Source organism: Tachyglossus aculeatus, chromosome 12 (assembly GCF_015852505.1).
Source record: "Tachyglossus aculeatus isolate mTacAcu1 chromosome 12, mTacAcu1.pri, whole genome shotgun sequence".
Lineage (NCBI taxonomy): Eukaryota > Metazoa > Chordata > Mammalia > Monotremata > Tachyglossidae > Tachyglossus > Tachyglossus aculeatus.
The window spans coordinates 20634490-20650907 of NC_052077.1; the positions used below are offsets into that span (position 1 = coordinate 20634490).

A 16418-nucleotide genomic window follows, 5' to 3' on the forward strand; every position below is an offset into this window, starting at 1 on the left:
TCTACTCCCCAGTGCAAAGCCCCTCCCAAATACTAAGCACTCCCGGGTCTATCCCAGAAGAACTCTGCACATGTCCCCAGTGACAGTCCACTCCCTGATTGCATAGTCCCTCCCAAATACACAGCACCCTGTGTATTTAAGGCCCTGCTGAGAGCTCACCTCCTCCAGGAGGCCTTCCCAGACTGAGCCCCTTCCTTCCTCTCCCCCTCGTCCCCCTCTCCATCCCCCCATCTTACCTCCTTCCCTTCCCCACAGCACCTGTATATATGTACATATGGTTGTACATATTTATTACTCTATTTATTTATTTATTTATTTATTTATTTTACTTGTACATTTCTATCCTATTTAATTTTGTTGGTATGTTTGGTTCTGTTCTCTGTCTCCCCCTTTTAGACTGTGAGCCCACTGTTGGGTAGGGACTGTCTCTATGTGTTGCCAATTTGTACTTCCCAAGTGCTTAGTACAGTGCTCTGCACATAGTAAGCGCTCAATAAATACGATTGATTGATTGATTGAGCACCCCCAGGTCTGTCCTGGAAGAACACTGCATGTGTCCCCAATGGACAGTCCACTCCCCAGATCACAGCCCCTCACAAATACATAGCAACCCTAGGTGTATGCAAGGGGAACTCTTCACATGTCATCAGTCAATACTCCGCTCCCTCAAACACAGACCAACACAAATACAGAGTGCCCCTGACCTGCTCCAGAGAAACTCTGGACCTAACTTCCAGCTCTAGTCCCATGCAGTCCTCCAGAAAACATGCACATACATAATATTAATGTCTGTCTCACCTTTTATTCTGTAAGTTCACCGTGAGCAAGCAATGTGCCTACCATTCCTGTTGCATGGTTCTCTTCCAAGCACTTAATGTGACGCTCCTAACAGAGTAAGCGTTCAATAAATACTATTGATTTACTGATTGATCAATCAGGTGTTAGCAGAACTGAGGGGATCCATAAATTCCAGTCTACATTTAAATATCTCTTGAGCGCCTAAATACCAATAAACCGTATTCATGTATTTGGAGAAAGACGAGTGATATAATAATGATGGCATTCGTTAAGCGCTTACTATGTGCCAAGCAGTGCTCTAAGCACTGGAAATGGTGGAATCAAGGGAGGACCTAAAATGAATGGCTCTCAAAGATGAGAGTGCAATGAGCACTGCTGAGTACAGCAAAAATGTCTAGAAGGGTTAGTATGGATAAGAAACCACTGAATTTGACCATTAAAAAAGCCATTAAAATTACAGAAAAGCCATTGCCTGTGGAGTGGCAGTCCACAGGGGGTTATGAATGGAGCAGATAAATATTAGGCAATTAATGGATACTTTAATTAGATTCATGTTTAAACTACACACATTTCAGCAGCAGAGTTTGAACACCTATTGTTCACAGAGCACTGTGCTAAGTGCTTTAAAGGGTAAACTTTATTAAGAAATTTGAGGTGAGTTTGGACACAGCGAAAAGGGAAGGAGGAATTCACCAGTGTGAAAATATTGTTTAGGGTAGCATGTGAAGGACAGCAAGCAAGCCAGTCCTTTTATTTTTTTGGTGGCAATGAAACCATGAAATTGTCTAAACATTCTGCCAACGTTTTTAACATGTCAATGATATTGGACACTCTCTCAGAAGGTTTGTCCACATTCCACAGCTAAAACATAATATCTTACCTGACTGTACATCTCACTGACACAAAGACACCCTTGGGGTCAAAGCGCGGATTACAATTTGAAGCGGAGTAATATACCACGCCGCTCTCTGAGCTGTAAAGCTTCACAGTGCTTAAATAACGCATTTGTCACTGGCAGCCAAGTGATTTTCTTTAACTTTTGCCAGCATCTGAAGGGTCTGTCTTTCAAAAAGAAAATCCGAAAACAAAGAAAACATATAGAGACCTATTGCTTTCAGGATCCTACAAGCTTGAGTCAAAATTACAGATTTGTAATAACCACTCCACTGAACAGTTGCTTGAAAGGATCATTACTGCAATTTAGTCCATATTTTTATCTCCTCCAACTTGGCCAAGTATAGCTAATCAAATCAACAGATCCTAAATGCTAATAAACTTTGAAAACGATTATGGTTTAAATTTCCATCACAGCGATAGATTGGTGATTAAGGGAGAGCTAGAGCAGTCGATGAATGGATAATCAATGCCAAATTCTGGTTTCATAGAAGTAAATGAACATCAGGAAGAAAAGGAGACCTTGAACCTATGCCTTCAGTTGGTACAACACCTACCCCTAGTTCCCGCATTGAAAAATTGCATAGTTTAGTGGTGTGCCTTTTAAATCAGAAAAGCTGAAGACTTAACTACTCTTCAAGCATTAAGCAGGTTCATTTCCTGAAAGTAATGTAATATAATGGGTGAATTCCAAATTCTATAGCTGGCTAGTGGTTTGATAAAAGAATTGAGGAGAAGTATGGCAGAAACACTGCTGTCTTTGAAATAATGGACACCCATCCCAAAAGACACTGAAGTGGAAAAGAGTATGTGGAAATCCCATTTGTCCTACAGGGCCTTGACATTTTATAGAGGGCCATCAACTATGCTTCAATCTTTTGCTTTACCTGGGAGAGTGGAAAGGGCAGATTGGCTGAAGTGGTCCTGTGGCCCACTGACCTGTGAATGGAAATCAGAAGAGAATGCCTTCTAGCTTTGTTGCACTTAGTGACATCTCAAGTTACACTCCCATTTAAAGTTAATTGATTAACTCTTTTGCAACAGCACAAAGGTATTCCAGGTGGCTTTGAATTGTTGAATATATTGGAAGCCTGAGGATATTCTGAAATCTTCATTTCAGGAAGAATCAACTGGATTATGGACTGCAAATCAGAGATAGCACATGCCTTGAAAAGGCCCCGCCAGTTTTCCAATCATTCCTCTATTTCCATATCCTTTAATATTTGACCAAGAAGGCCTGAAGGCGAGATGAACCCTTCCATCAATCTTTGCACTCCAACAAAGACCCTGGCCACCAGTGCCCAAACACCCAAGTTACCTCTGGAAACTATTCAGTGAAGATAGGCTATTTCCTCTTTCCTGTGTTTCCCAGAAGACTACTTGGGAAAACTAGTTACTTAACTCTACCTAATATAAATATATGGTGGGCTTGTTTTCACAGTGCCCCTAACTTAACAAACATTTTATGACCGTTCCCTACTTTCAGTGAAAACTCCATCTAAAACACACTTGAAAATGTAGGGAGTTTCCATCACATGTTGTTTTTAAAAGACTTATTTTAAAGGCCAGCAGCAATTTAAATTTCTTGTGTTGAAATATATATAGAGAATATCAGAGGTGCATAATGTTATATAGGGGATGATCTCTCAAAGCTGCATACATTTTAGGGCATATAGAACAAAAGACAAACTGTGTACAAATTCAAAAGATCAGGATAGGAATCCTGTAATAATAATAATGGTATTTGTTAAGTGCTTACTATGTGCCAAGCACTGTTCATTCATTCATTCAATCAGTCGTATTTATTGAGCACTTACTGTGTGAAGAACACTGTACTAAGATCTTGGAAAATACAATTCAGCAAGAAATAGGAACAATCCCTGCCCCCAAGTGCTAGGGTAGAAACAGGGTAGTCGGGTTGACCCATGTGGGACTCACAGTTTTAATCCCCATTTTACAGATGAAGTAACTGAAGCACAAGAAGTGAAGTGGTTTGCCCAAGGTCACACAGCAGACAAATGGCGGTGCCAGGATTAGAACCCACATCCTCTGTCTCCCAAGCCTGTGCTCTTTCCACTTAGCCACACTGCTTCTCTGACTTCTCAGTAGTCAGTCAGTCATATTTATTGAGCGCTTACTGTGTGCAGAGCACCGTACTAAGCGCTTGGGAGAGTACAATGTAACTATAAACATACACATTCCATGCCCAGTGCCAGTTTACAGTCTACCGACCAACAAATAATAATCTTTCTCCAAATTCACGTTACCAAACTCTCGGTACTAATAATGATGGCATTTGTTAAGCACTTACTATGTGCAAAGCACTGTTCTAAGGGCTGGGGGATACAACCTAATCAGGTTGTCCCACATGGGGCTCACAGTCTCAGTCCCCATTTTACAGATGAGGTCACTGAGGCCCAGAGAAATTAAGTGACTTGCCTAAAGTCACACAGCTGACAAGTGGCGGAGCTGGGATTAGAACCCATGACCTCTGACTCCCAAGCCCCGGCTCTTTCCACTGAGCCATGCTGCTTCTCAGTACTACCACTACTACTACTATTATCATTAATAGTAATAATAATAATAATAATAATACATCAAGCACTGGCCTAAGCACTGGGATAGACACAAGATAATCAGGCCAGATACAGTCCCTGTCCAATATGAGGCTCACAGCCTAAGTAGGAGAGAGTGGGATTTAATCCCAATTTTACAAATGAGGCACAGAGAAGTTAAGTGACTTGCTCAAGGTCACAGAGCAGGTAAGAGACAGAGCTGAGATTACCCCCCAGGTCCTCTGACTCTGAGGCCCTTGTTCTTTCCCCTAGGCCAAGATGCTTCTTAAAGCAGTCAGAAAGCAGAGTAGACTGTCATCAAGGCTCTCTGAGAGAGAACCTCCAAGTCATTTCTGAATTTTAGAAATCTACTGTACAACAAAAAACATGTGGCACACATCATGTAATATGATCGTCTGGTTTTTTTTAAACATCATCACAACATTAGCCCAATAAAGCATAAGGGGAATGCTTATTTCAAAATCAATCCTACCTTCAATTGAAGAATATCTGAGAAGTGTACTTGTCCCAGTAGTCATTAGAAGGATAACTGGCAAAGAGGGTAGCCACCAAAATGATTCTCCAAGCATCCTGCTGCTACTGTTGCAGCACAATATTGGTTGGATTATTGAACGGAGTTCTTGGTTCTTAGCCATTCTTTTCTATTGTTCTGGTTCTGGTAAACATAGGTTTACGAACTCCATCGTGATACCTATAGAATAAAAACATGAGCCAAAATGTAGAGAAATATAAGCATTTTAAGTATAAGGTAGTCTTGAATGCTGCAGTCTCTAAGTAACACTGCCTTAAAAAGAGCAATTGGTGCAGTATGTTCTAGTAATCTGTCTTTCAAGAAACCATGGCCTTCTTTTTTCAGTGGTCAGCTCTTCAATTTGGGTCCTATTCCCAGTATTACAATAGGATTATTTTGCTAAGATTACAATTTAATTATTTCATTTAGCTAGAAAATTTCAAGGTCGTTCTTAGGTCAAGCTTGTTAGGATGCTGAGATTGAAAGAGATCACATTTCTAGACTCTGTTGTAATATTCCTAAAGATCACGTGAGGGAAGACAGCCAGTGTGAATACAAACGAGGCAAATCCCAAGTGACTGATATTTGCAATTAATTTGGATTGCTGTAATGGTTTCAATCTCCTATTAACAAATCTGCTTCAGGAGAAAAGTCTGAGGCCCTGGTGAGCCGATTCAAGCAACAGTTTGAAAAAGAGACAAAAGAAAGCCATCCCTGAGAATCCAAAAGATTTGGCAAGGCAGACCTTAGCAAATTAATTTTTGTAGACTACTGCGGTTTTCAACAAAGATGCAAATGTAGTGACTGGTGATACAGATTTCATGCTTTACACTCTTGTGAAGATGACAAAAATGAGGGCCAACTGTTGCTCTCAGATCTATAGGGTGGCCATATTCTGAAATAGACTTTTGGAGCTCCATCTCTGGAGACCTTAATCAGTCAATCAATCTGTCAATCAATGATATTTATTAAGCACTTACTAACTGCTTGGGAGAGTACAACTCACCATAATTAGAAAACACATTTCCTACCCATAACAAGCTAGATCTCCAGTACAGTTCTGAGAGGTGATTGTCTTTCATCTCTCATCATCTTCCTTGTCCCCCTCTAGACTGTAAACTCACTGTAGGCAGGGAATGTGTCTTCCACCTCTGCTATATTGCACTCTCCCAAGCATTAGTACAGTGCTCTGCACACAGTAAGTACTCAATAAATACTACTGACTTATTGATTCTATACTACCAACGACTCCCTACTCAATCAATCACGCTTTCTCAGTTTGATCTCACCAATTCTTGGTTTTCCTCCTCCTTCTCTAACTTCTCAGCCTTATTCAGACTCAGCTTCCTACTCAATCGATCAATCATTAGTATTTAGTGCACACTCACTATAATAATAGTAATGATGGTATTTGTTAAATGCTTACTATGTGCCAAGCTCTGTTCTAAGCACTGGGGTAGATACAAGGTAATGAGGTTGTCCCACGGGGGACTCACAGTCTCAATCCCCATATTACAGATGAGGTAACTGAGGCACAGAGAAGTTAAGTGACTTGCCCAAAGTCACACAGCTAAGTGGCAGAGCCAGGATTAGAACCCATGACCTCTGATTCCCAAGCCTGTGCTCTTTCCACTAAGCCATGCTGCTTCTACTGTAAAAATTGTGGTATTTAAGTGCCAGGCAGTATTCTAAGCGCTGGGGTGGATACAGCCAAATTGGTTGGATGCAGTCCTTGTTCCACGTGGGGCTCACAGTCTCAATCCCCATTTTACAGATGAGGTAAGTGAGGCCCAGAGAAGTGAAGTGACTTGCCCAAGGTCACACAGCAGACAAGTGGCAGATCCAGGATTAAAACCCTTGACCTTCTGACGCCTAGGCCCAGGCTCTATCCACTACACCATCCTGCTTCTCTATGCCACACAGAACTGTACTAAGTACTTGGGAGAGTACAACAGAGTATTATAGACATTTTCCCATTCAGGAGTTCCATTAGGCTCTGTTCTAGGTTCTTTACCCTTCCTACTCTATACTCACTCTTGGGGATCCCATTCACTAGCACAGTTTCAGCTTCTCTCCAGCTCATGACTTTGCTCCTCCCAAGTGAGCTTTCTCTTTGTCCCCAACTCTTATTGTATTCACATTTAGCCCCTTGTTCCTTCCTGGAATTCCTTTTCCATCAAATCCTCCAGACCATAAGCCTCCCTATCTTGAAAGCAATCCTGAATTTCCACCTCCTGCAGGAGGCTTTCCTTGATTAATTATCCTCTCCCTACATTATACCCTCCCAACTACCCCTTCACAGCCAAACTGAGCAATCAATCAATAGTATTCACTGAGTGCTTACTGCGTTCAGAACACTGTACTAAATGATTGGGAGAGTAAAAAAACAACGGAATTGGTAAAGTTCCCTGCCCACAATAAGTTTACAGTCTAGTGGGACTTTGGAACCTATTTTTTTAATCTTACTTATCCATCTTTCTCTGCTTTTTCCTTTAATTTGTGAGCTATTTTGTGATGGTCTCCCTCTATACTGTAAGCTCCTTGAGGGAAGGGATTGAGTCTTTTACATCTAGCGTACTCTCCAAAGGTTAGTACAGTGATCTACACAGCAGCTGTCCAATAAATTCCACTGATGAACCAAAACATTTTCCTAATGATTTTCTTCTGGGCTGTCCATCAGAATACAGCAAATTCGCTACGAATACAGAAGTCTAAATCTCTGGGCTGTAGTTTAAAAGGAAACATGTAACCAAAATCCTTAGAAATTAACTTCATCATCACCAAGAGATTTACCAAGGGCCAACATTTTGCAGAACACTCGGCTAGGTGATGTAGAAAATGAAGTAGAGATCAAAAAAAAAGGGCCCTGCCCCCAAGAAGCTTATGGGCTAATGACCTAGGAAGGCATTGCCCTTATCCACTCATCTCACTTCAGCCTAGTTCTCTCCCCACCACCTCATGGCTTTGGGAGGAAGCAGCTTGGTCTAGTGGTAAGAGCACTGGATTGGGAATCAGTAGATCTGGGTTCTAGTCCCTCCTCTGCCATTTGCCTGTGTGTGAACTTGGCAAATTTCCTCATTTCCTCATCTGTAAAATAAGAACTCATTGTCTGTTCATCATCATCATCATCAATCGTATTTATTGAGCACTTACTGTGTGCAGAGCACTGTACTAAGCGCTTGGGAAGTACAAGTGGGCAACATATAGAGACAGTCCCTACCCAACAGTGGGCTCACAGTCTAAAAGGGGGATTCTGTTCTCCCTCCTCCTTAGATTATGGGCCCTATGTGGGACAGGGACTGTGTATGACTCAATTACCTTGACTGTGCTTCAGAACATAGTGTAGTACCTGGCACCCAGTAAGCATTTAATCAAAACCACAATTAACTAGGAATCTGGTGTGGTATGGGCTACAAGGGAAACCATGCAACTGGGTAGGAATTGGTTAAAAAGGCTGGATGAATTTTACAAAAAGGCATAGGGCATTCATGGCCAACTGGGGAACAGCAGATCTTTGAGGAGCTATGGAAACAGAAGTTTAAGGAAGGAGAGGGTGAGTAAAGAAAAACTTTCTTCTTAACGGCTTAGCCGCCTGGTCGCGGTGACAGATTGCGTTACGTTGGGCTTGCCAGCAACAGCAAACAAAAATGACACGCTCTGTTGTTTATTCATTCAATCGTATTTATTGAATGCTTACTGTGTGCAGAGCACTGCACTAAGCGCTTAGTCATCTGGCAATGGATTTTGGAGTAGGTGGCCTTTTGAGAGATCTTTACAGGTGCAGAGGGATGTGGTGTGGCTGCTTTAAAAGAGGAGAGAGTTCCATATCAGGAGAAATGTGTGGATAATGGTTTGCAGATAGGAGAGCCACAAGTTAGCCTCAGTGAGAAGGCTGGCTTTGGAGGAGCAAAGAGTACAAAATAGGATGAGTGGGAGAAGAAGCAGTGTTGCCTAATGGATAGAACATGGGCTTGGGAGTCAGAGGGACATGGGTTCTAATCCTGACTCCACTATTTGTCTTGCTGTGTGACTTTGGGCAAGTCACTTTACTTCTCGGTACCTCAGTTACCTCATCTGTAAAATGGGGATTAATACTGTGAGCCCCATGTGGGACAAGGACTGTGTCCAACCTGACTAGCTTGTGTCTACCCCAGTGCTTAGTACAGTGCCAGGTGCATAGTAATCACTTAATACCATTTTTAAAAAATTATTTAAAGAGGGAGATGGCAGGTGGAGAGGCTTAAAAGCTGAGTTTTTGTTTTTTTGTGAGGAAAAAAATGGAGAGAATTTGAGTTTGAAGAGAGTAATCTATTCTGAATTTTTTTTTAAGAATATATGTGCACATGTTTTTAGAATAGCCAGAAGAGGAAAGAAGAATAAGACCGGGACAGCAGTAAAGAGACTATTCCAGCCAGAGGGAAGTTACTCTACAGCTGGAAAAGGAAAGGTCAATCTGTGAAATGCTGCAGAGGAAGAATCCACAGAATTAGGAAACTGATGGAATGTGGGGAGACAAATGACCAGACTCAAAGGTGACACCAAGTTTGCAAGCTTCTGAGTTAGGAAGTATACTTTTGTCATTGCTGCTGTTGTTGGGAAAATAAAAAGAAAGGGAGGATTAGAAAGGAAGGGGAGCTCAGTTTTCAGTGTCCTTTATAAATGAGTTGAGCAGAGAACTTGCTTTCAAGAATAGTTGCCCTTCTGTTTTAACTTCATCTGTTAGGTTGAGCCAACCAGTGATTGATGCCCATTGCCAACTATCTAGCAGCTGAGATATGGTCTTGATGAAACTGTTGCAAGTGCCATGTCTCAAAGCCAAGTCCTTTATAGAAATCCATATTAAAGCTCACACATCTTGCTTCTATAAATCAGTACCTTCTGAAATGGAACCTGTGTATTTCTTTAAGCAGTCCTTAAAAACACAGTCATTTCCAGAAATCCTCTTGTTTTGACCCGTGATTAGGTCCACATACATTGACAATTTCCATACTTGGACATTTCAGTTCACATAAAGATGTCATTCTTCTTTGCTCAGAGTCTCTGATGCAACCAAACAAAAACATTAAGGTTTGGAATCAAGCCAGTTTGGAGGGTCTATGTGTAGGGTAAATAGCTTTTGCATATACAGTACGTCCATTGATATCAGATCTGGCGGCCACTCAGGAATGAATGGCAGATCCAACATGAATCAGGTTTTCATGTAGACTTCCATTAAACATGGATCAGAGCCAGGATTCCAGGAGTCAGTGAAAGAGCTATACTGTATGTGGCTTGGAGATAATCTTGCACAGTCAAGTTAGCTGGGTTTGACTATTTGAATGATGGCAAAAACAATATGTTTTGATTCTTTTCTCAAAATACATCCATTCAGGGAAGATGAATTCAGTAGCCAAAAATCTCACCAATCACAACTCCCACTTTCCTAGCCAAATAGGGTACCATTGGCAATACTTAATCATACTGTGTTGTTTATGCTTGGTGCCAGCATAAAGCTTTCCCATTTGGCAAAGTTTGCCTTGTTTTCATTTTGGGGGAAGCGGGAAGGGGAAAGGGAGAGGGTGGAACATAAGCCAACTTGGTTGCGCCTTATTTACTTCCTTCTTGTCATCACAATCAAATTTTCTTAGCTTCTTGATGACAGATCCTGAATGTAAATAACAGACACTTTAAAAATCAAAAGGCATTTCCCACCAGATATTACCAAAGGAAGGCAGGATGTTTTGGGGCCTTGAATTCCCTGACAGTAACTCTGAAAAGGTGAAGGAAGTCAAATGTTCTCACACCCACTCAGGGACACAGGTTGGGAGTTGGGAGACAAAATTAGTGGCACAAACCTTTGCAAGAGCGAAGGGAAACCGCAATGTCTCAAAATGAGAGAGGGAAGATAAAGGAAATGATAATGCAAGCCACAAGAAAATCTTTAGGTGGAGAGGAGGAGAATACATTTCCTGGCCAAGAAGCTATTTCACATTTACTCCCAGGGAAAAGATAGTTAAAGGGGAGCATTCTTTGGCTTCCCTGCTACAGATAATTCCCTGAGGATGCTCTCCAATCCCTATCTTAAAATAAACCACTGCGTCTACAGTCAGTAATACTTTACATTGCTTAGATGGGTTTCTGACAAACTTTTCAAGTTTTGGTATGTGAATTATTTATTTCACAAAATAACTATGTAGATATGCAGGGATATGATTTAACCAGAGCTCCCATATGCTAAATTAAATAAAAAAATAATAATAATATTTGCTTGATAGCATGGCATATAATCATGAAACAGAAGTATGTGAGGATACAAGAGGTAACTTAAAATGAGCTGTGAGCTGAAACCTGATTGTCCCAGTGGGTATTTTCACCTGGCACCAGAAGGATGCTCCACAGTTGGGCTCATGGCAAGTTAAGGTTCCATTTATTTGCTTCAAGTTGGATACCCAATGATGCTAGCTCCCTACTTAAACCTAGGAATTGAGGCCTGACAAGCAGTGGAAAATATGCTTCAGAACTCTAAAGAACATCAATGGCTGTCTCTGGAGGCTCTTCCTGCAAAATCTAGGGTTGTCTAAAGTTGATGATGATCTCAGGGGGCTGTTCTCAACTTTCCTTCTCATGTTGAGAGCCAAAGTTTGAGTAATTGATAGGGGCTGAGGATGTTGACTAACGGTGCTGCAAATCAACTGGGAACAGAAGGATAGGAAATGGACTACAACTGCAGCAAAAGGGATTTAAGCTAGACATAAGGATCATTTTCTCACACTGGGACCCGCAATATGAGAATGGACCACCTGGAATCACAGCTGCTGAGTGGTAGAAATGTCTTTTTCACTGATGCTCAGGAAAGAGCTACATACAAAGGGCCCTCAAAAAGACTTTACTCTTGGCCCATGAGGATGTACCCTGGGATCTGCTTCTCACTAGGGAAGCGTGTTGTGCAAAGAGGGGAAACTTACTTGTCAATACAGAAGTTTGCTCTTTGAACCGCCCTGGGTGGGAACTTTTACTTTCAGAGGAGTTGAATTGGCTCTTTCCCCAAAATTGGCAGCCGTGAAGAGGCAAAACAAGGGCCCCCCATTGTTTGAATTCTGGACAGTTTCCCAGTGCCAGCCCCCTCCTCCTTGAACGCTGGCCCTGGACTTGAAGTTCTGCTAAATAAAGATAAAGGCTGCAACGGGAGTAAAGAGTTTAAATTACATCAGGAGGAATTGGGGGTAAACACCAGGAAGAAACTCCTGATCTCAACTTCTTAGCGAAGAAATTTGCAGGGTCTCCTGCTCTGGGCATTCTAAAGGAAAGGGCAATCACGAGTAGAGTGCCCACTGATGGTCCTAGAGTTTTCTGGGTGTCCCTTGGCTGACCTTAGAATATAAAGGTTTCATCAAAGTTTTCATCTTTTAGACTGTGAGCCCACTGTTGGGTAGGGACTGTCTCTAGATGTTGCCAATTTGTATTTCCCAAGCGCTTAGTACAGTGCTCTGCACATAGTAAGCGCTCAATAAATACGATTGATGACGATCAAAGGTGGGATCATAAGAAAGTACCTGAAAAGGTGACCCCCCCATATGAGAAGGGACACCAGTGGAGCGGCATCTTCCTCAGACCCAGAGACACATTGCTGCCAGTTATGAAGACTGATCCAGCCCAAGCTGGAGTGTCTGCTGGGAAACAGCAGTATTGCCTAGTGGGTAGAGCATGGGCCTGCGAGTCAGAAAGATCTGGGTTCTGATCCCGGCTCCTCCACTTGTCTGCTGTGTAACCTTGGGCAAGTCACTTAACTTCTCTGTGCTTAGTTACCTCATCTGTAAAATGAGGATTAAGACTTTGGGCCCTACATGGGACAGGGACTTGGTCCAACCTGATTAGCTTATATCCATCCCAGTTCTTAGAACAGTGCTTGACACATAGTAAGAGCGTAACTAATACCTTCATTATTAACAGCACCACGCTGGAGCTGGGGGCTGGGTAGCCACTGGCGGCACTAAAGAATTCTGTACCGTACGTATGACTCTGCAACGTAGCTTATGTTGTGTAAGTCATGGGATTCTAAGGACACACAAAATAAGGTTCTTTGTGGAAGTTAACAGGTCTTAGGTAGTTGCAGAGTGTGTTGCTGGTGGAATGCTGACCCCCTCCAGAGCCTTTGGATTATCTTCCCAGGTGCCCTGTAAACACCTTCACCACTTCCAAACCACAGAGTTTGGTGGTGGAGCCAAAGTGGCAGGAGGCTGAGATTAAAAAAAAATAAACACACCAGAGAGAAAGACGCCAAATTTTCACCTGATAAAGCCATTGGTTTCATACAAACTTTATGTAATCAATCCAAGACTGTAAGCTCCTCCACTAGACTGAAGCTCCTTGAAGGCAGGGACTCATTCATTCATTCAATCTTATTTACTGAGCACTTACGGTGTGCAGAGCACTTGTCCATTGTACTCTCCCAAGTGTTTAGGACAGTGCTCTGCACACCGGAAAAGCTCAATAAATGCTACTGATTTTCTATATTGATGAAAAATCACATATTTTCAACAGGAGATTATTGTGGCCATCACAGGCCTTCTTTAATGTGGACTGACTGAAAGCTTAATTTAGTATTTAGCTATTCATCAGTGTTCATTCTATTACTGATGAGGTAAGAGATATGTTCAAAGAAAGGTTTTTCCTTTTCTTCAGTTTGGTGACAGATACAAGATATAAAAAATTACATCTGTTTCTGTTAATACTCTATTTTGGGCCTTGAAAACCATTTCCTTGAAAGGAAATGTCAAATCATTACATTACACATCACTTTTGTATGAACTTTTAAAATATCAAGCTTAGAGAGAGAGATTTTCCTAAACAATGAATTTTATTTAGCTGCCTTTAGTTAATTCCACTTGAAGTGATAATCCATTGTAACTCTGACACTTTTGTGGGTTAAAGAGAATGAGCTCTCTCACCAAAGAGATGCTGGAACTATAGGGCCATGGCAGGGGTCAGTAGGAAGCAGGAGTAGTGGATGTTGGGGTTAATTTAGAACAGCTAGAATTCTGGGAAATCAATCAATCGTATTTATTGAGCACTTACTGTGTGCAGAGCACTGTACTAAGTGCTTGGAAAGTACAAGTTGGCAACATCTAGAGACAGTCCCTAACCAAGAGTGGGCTCACAGTCTAGAAGGGGGAGACAGAGAACAAAACCAAACATATTAACAAAATAAAATAAATAGAATAGATATGTACAAGTAAAATAAATAAATAGATAGAGTAATAAATATGTACAAATATGTATATACAGATGCTGTGGGGAAGGGAAGGAGGTAAGATGGCGGGATGGAGAGGGGGACGATGGGGAGAGGAAGGAGGGGGCTCAGTCTGGGAAGGCCTCCTGGAGGAGGTGAGCTCTCAGTAGGGCCTTGAAGGGAGGAAGAAAGCTAGCTTGGTGGATGTTGGGAGAGAGGGCATTCCAGGCCGGGGGATGACGTGGGCCGGGGGTCGACGGCGGGATAGGCAAGAACGAGGCATGGTGAGGAGATTAGCGACAGAGGAACGGAGGGTGCAGGCTGGGCTGTAGAAGGAGAGAAGGGAGGTGAGGTAGGAGGGGGCGAGGTGATAGAGAGCCTTGAAGCCAAAAAAACCAATAAAAACAATTTAAAATAAATTTGACAAAAATTGGATCTTGAAATCTATCCTTTAGAAAATTTGGTTCTTCATTGCACCTGAGCAAAGGAGACTATCCAGATTAAGAACTGAAAAAGTTTTTCCCTCTGAGACCAAGAATCCGATACCAAATGGAGATTACAGTTTATTCGGCACCAAGGACATAAGGGGCTCTAATAAAATCAATCTATCTAATCGATTAGAATAAGAATGAGAATAATTAATAATCACATTTAGAATGGGTCTACTACTTATTTTTTATGGTATTTGTTAAGGGCTCACTATGTGCCAGGCACTGTTCTAAGTGCTGGGGAAGATGCTAACTAATCATGATGGACACAGTGCTGGAGTATTTAGGTAATAAACAGACTGAACAGAGTTTATGTTCCTCATGGGGCTCAGTGTCTAAGAGGGATGGAGGATGGGTATTTAGCCCCGTTTTAAAAATGAAGAAACCACGGAACCGAGAGTTTAAATGACTTTTTTAAAATGATATTTGGTAAGCGCTTACTGTGTGCCACGTACTGTACTAAGCACTGAGGTAGCTACAGGATAATTAGGTTGGACACAGTACATGTCCCAAATGGAGCTCACAGTCTTCATCCCCACTTAACAGATGTGCTTCTCTGAGGCTTGCCCAAGGTCACAGAGCAGACAAGTGGTGGATCTAGAATTAGAATCCAGGTTCTTCTGACTCCCAGGCAGGTGCTCTATCCACTAGGCAACACCACTTCTCATGGTCTTGACTTGCTCAAGATCCTGCAGGGAATATGTTTATTGTTGTATTGCACTCTCCCAAATGCGTAGTGGAGTGCTCTGCATACAGTAAGTGCTCAATAAAAACGACTGAATGAATGAATAAATACAACCGGCCAGTCACTGAACAAGGACTAGAACCCAGAATTCCCAGGTTAAAGAGTCCGCCCGTTTTACCAGCTTCTGCTCAAGGATTCTGGCAGCAGGGCACAGCTTCCCTCACCTGCTGCCTGCCACCAAGGTCCAGGGTGGCAGCTGTGAGGATGGGGGCTGAAAGAGGCCGAAATGCCTCCATGATAAATCAGTCAGAATCTAATGTCAGGGCTCCCAGAGGTGGTTCTGGAGCCAAATGACTGGTTCTGTGTGAATTCACCGTCAGTCCTGCCTGCATAGCTCTCTCCCTGTAAGCACCACTTTGAGGCCAAGTGTTAGATTTGTTTCAGGCAGATTCAGGTCCCAAAGTGAATTTTCCTTTCCAAAGCAGGATGTGGTAGTTCTCAAAGACCTGGCAGCTGGGAAAAAGTAAGCCACTTTTCCTAAAAAATTCAACTAAGGAATATGAAATTTTAATATGCTGAGTACCACTCAATTCTAAAACTGGAATGACTTAATCATTCCAAGCTCGGGGGTGTGGTCCAATGATTAGGGTTACTGATTTTTTTCTACATCTTTTCAAATGCATAATTTAGGCCTGGCATCTGTAAATCTGGAATCAGAACAATAAAGCTTTGTTTTCCAGCATCTCAGAGAATGAGAGACAACAGTTAGTCAGAAATTCTGGTTATATAGAGCCAAGGAGAACTAGCAAGAGCCTTGTATAATTACCCAAAGGGCTTGACTGAAGTCCCTCCAGGAGCCCCAGGAATAGGGCAGGAAGTGAGATTGAAATAAAAGGGAAAGGGTACAGATGGACATCAGGGTTATGAAGCCTGTTCCTTGACAATGGTTTTTTTGGCCTGTGGAGGGACTGAGGCTTCTGATCCCACCTCTAGCCCCTGCTGTCCCTCAGTTTGTCAGCCACTGAAGCTGGAAATGAGGCTCAGAAGGAAGTCTGGGGAGCGGGAGTCAATAATGGACTTGGTTTTTACAGATCCCCTCCAGCCTTGGAGGGCTGGGGGGGGGAACGAGCACCATTGGAAAGGAGGTGGAAGTTCAGGGCTGTGCCGTGCGGCACCTCCCCAGCCTGCCCCAGTACAGCCAGCATGGCCCCATCTAGCCAGCATGGTCCCATTCCAGCCAATATGGTCCCACTCCAGC

General features: G+C 42.4%; 1 protein-coding gene across 3 annotated transcripts in view; it reads right to left on the bottom strand.

Annotated features, from left to right (window-relative positions):
* Positions 1-16418, bottom strand: part of IQCM (IQ motif containing M) — a 269935-nt gene that overhangs the window by 35863 nt on the left and 217654 nt on the right. The window contains exons 11-12 of one of the 3 annotated variants that reach the window (XR_005453428.1): positions 4741-4959; positions 1799-1860 (exon numbers count right to left, since the gene is read on the bottom strand). Coding sequence is in view for 1 of the 3 variants with exons in the window: in XM_038755203.1 (XP_038611131.1) it covers positions 4910-4959 (50 nt within the window). In the remaining 2 variants the exon portion in view is untranslated. Of the gene's footprint in view, positions 1-1798; positions 1861-4694; positions 4960-16418 lie in introns of those variants that run through there. The other 2 variants (XR_005453427.1, XM_038755203.1) reach the window with 2 other exon arrangements.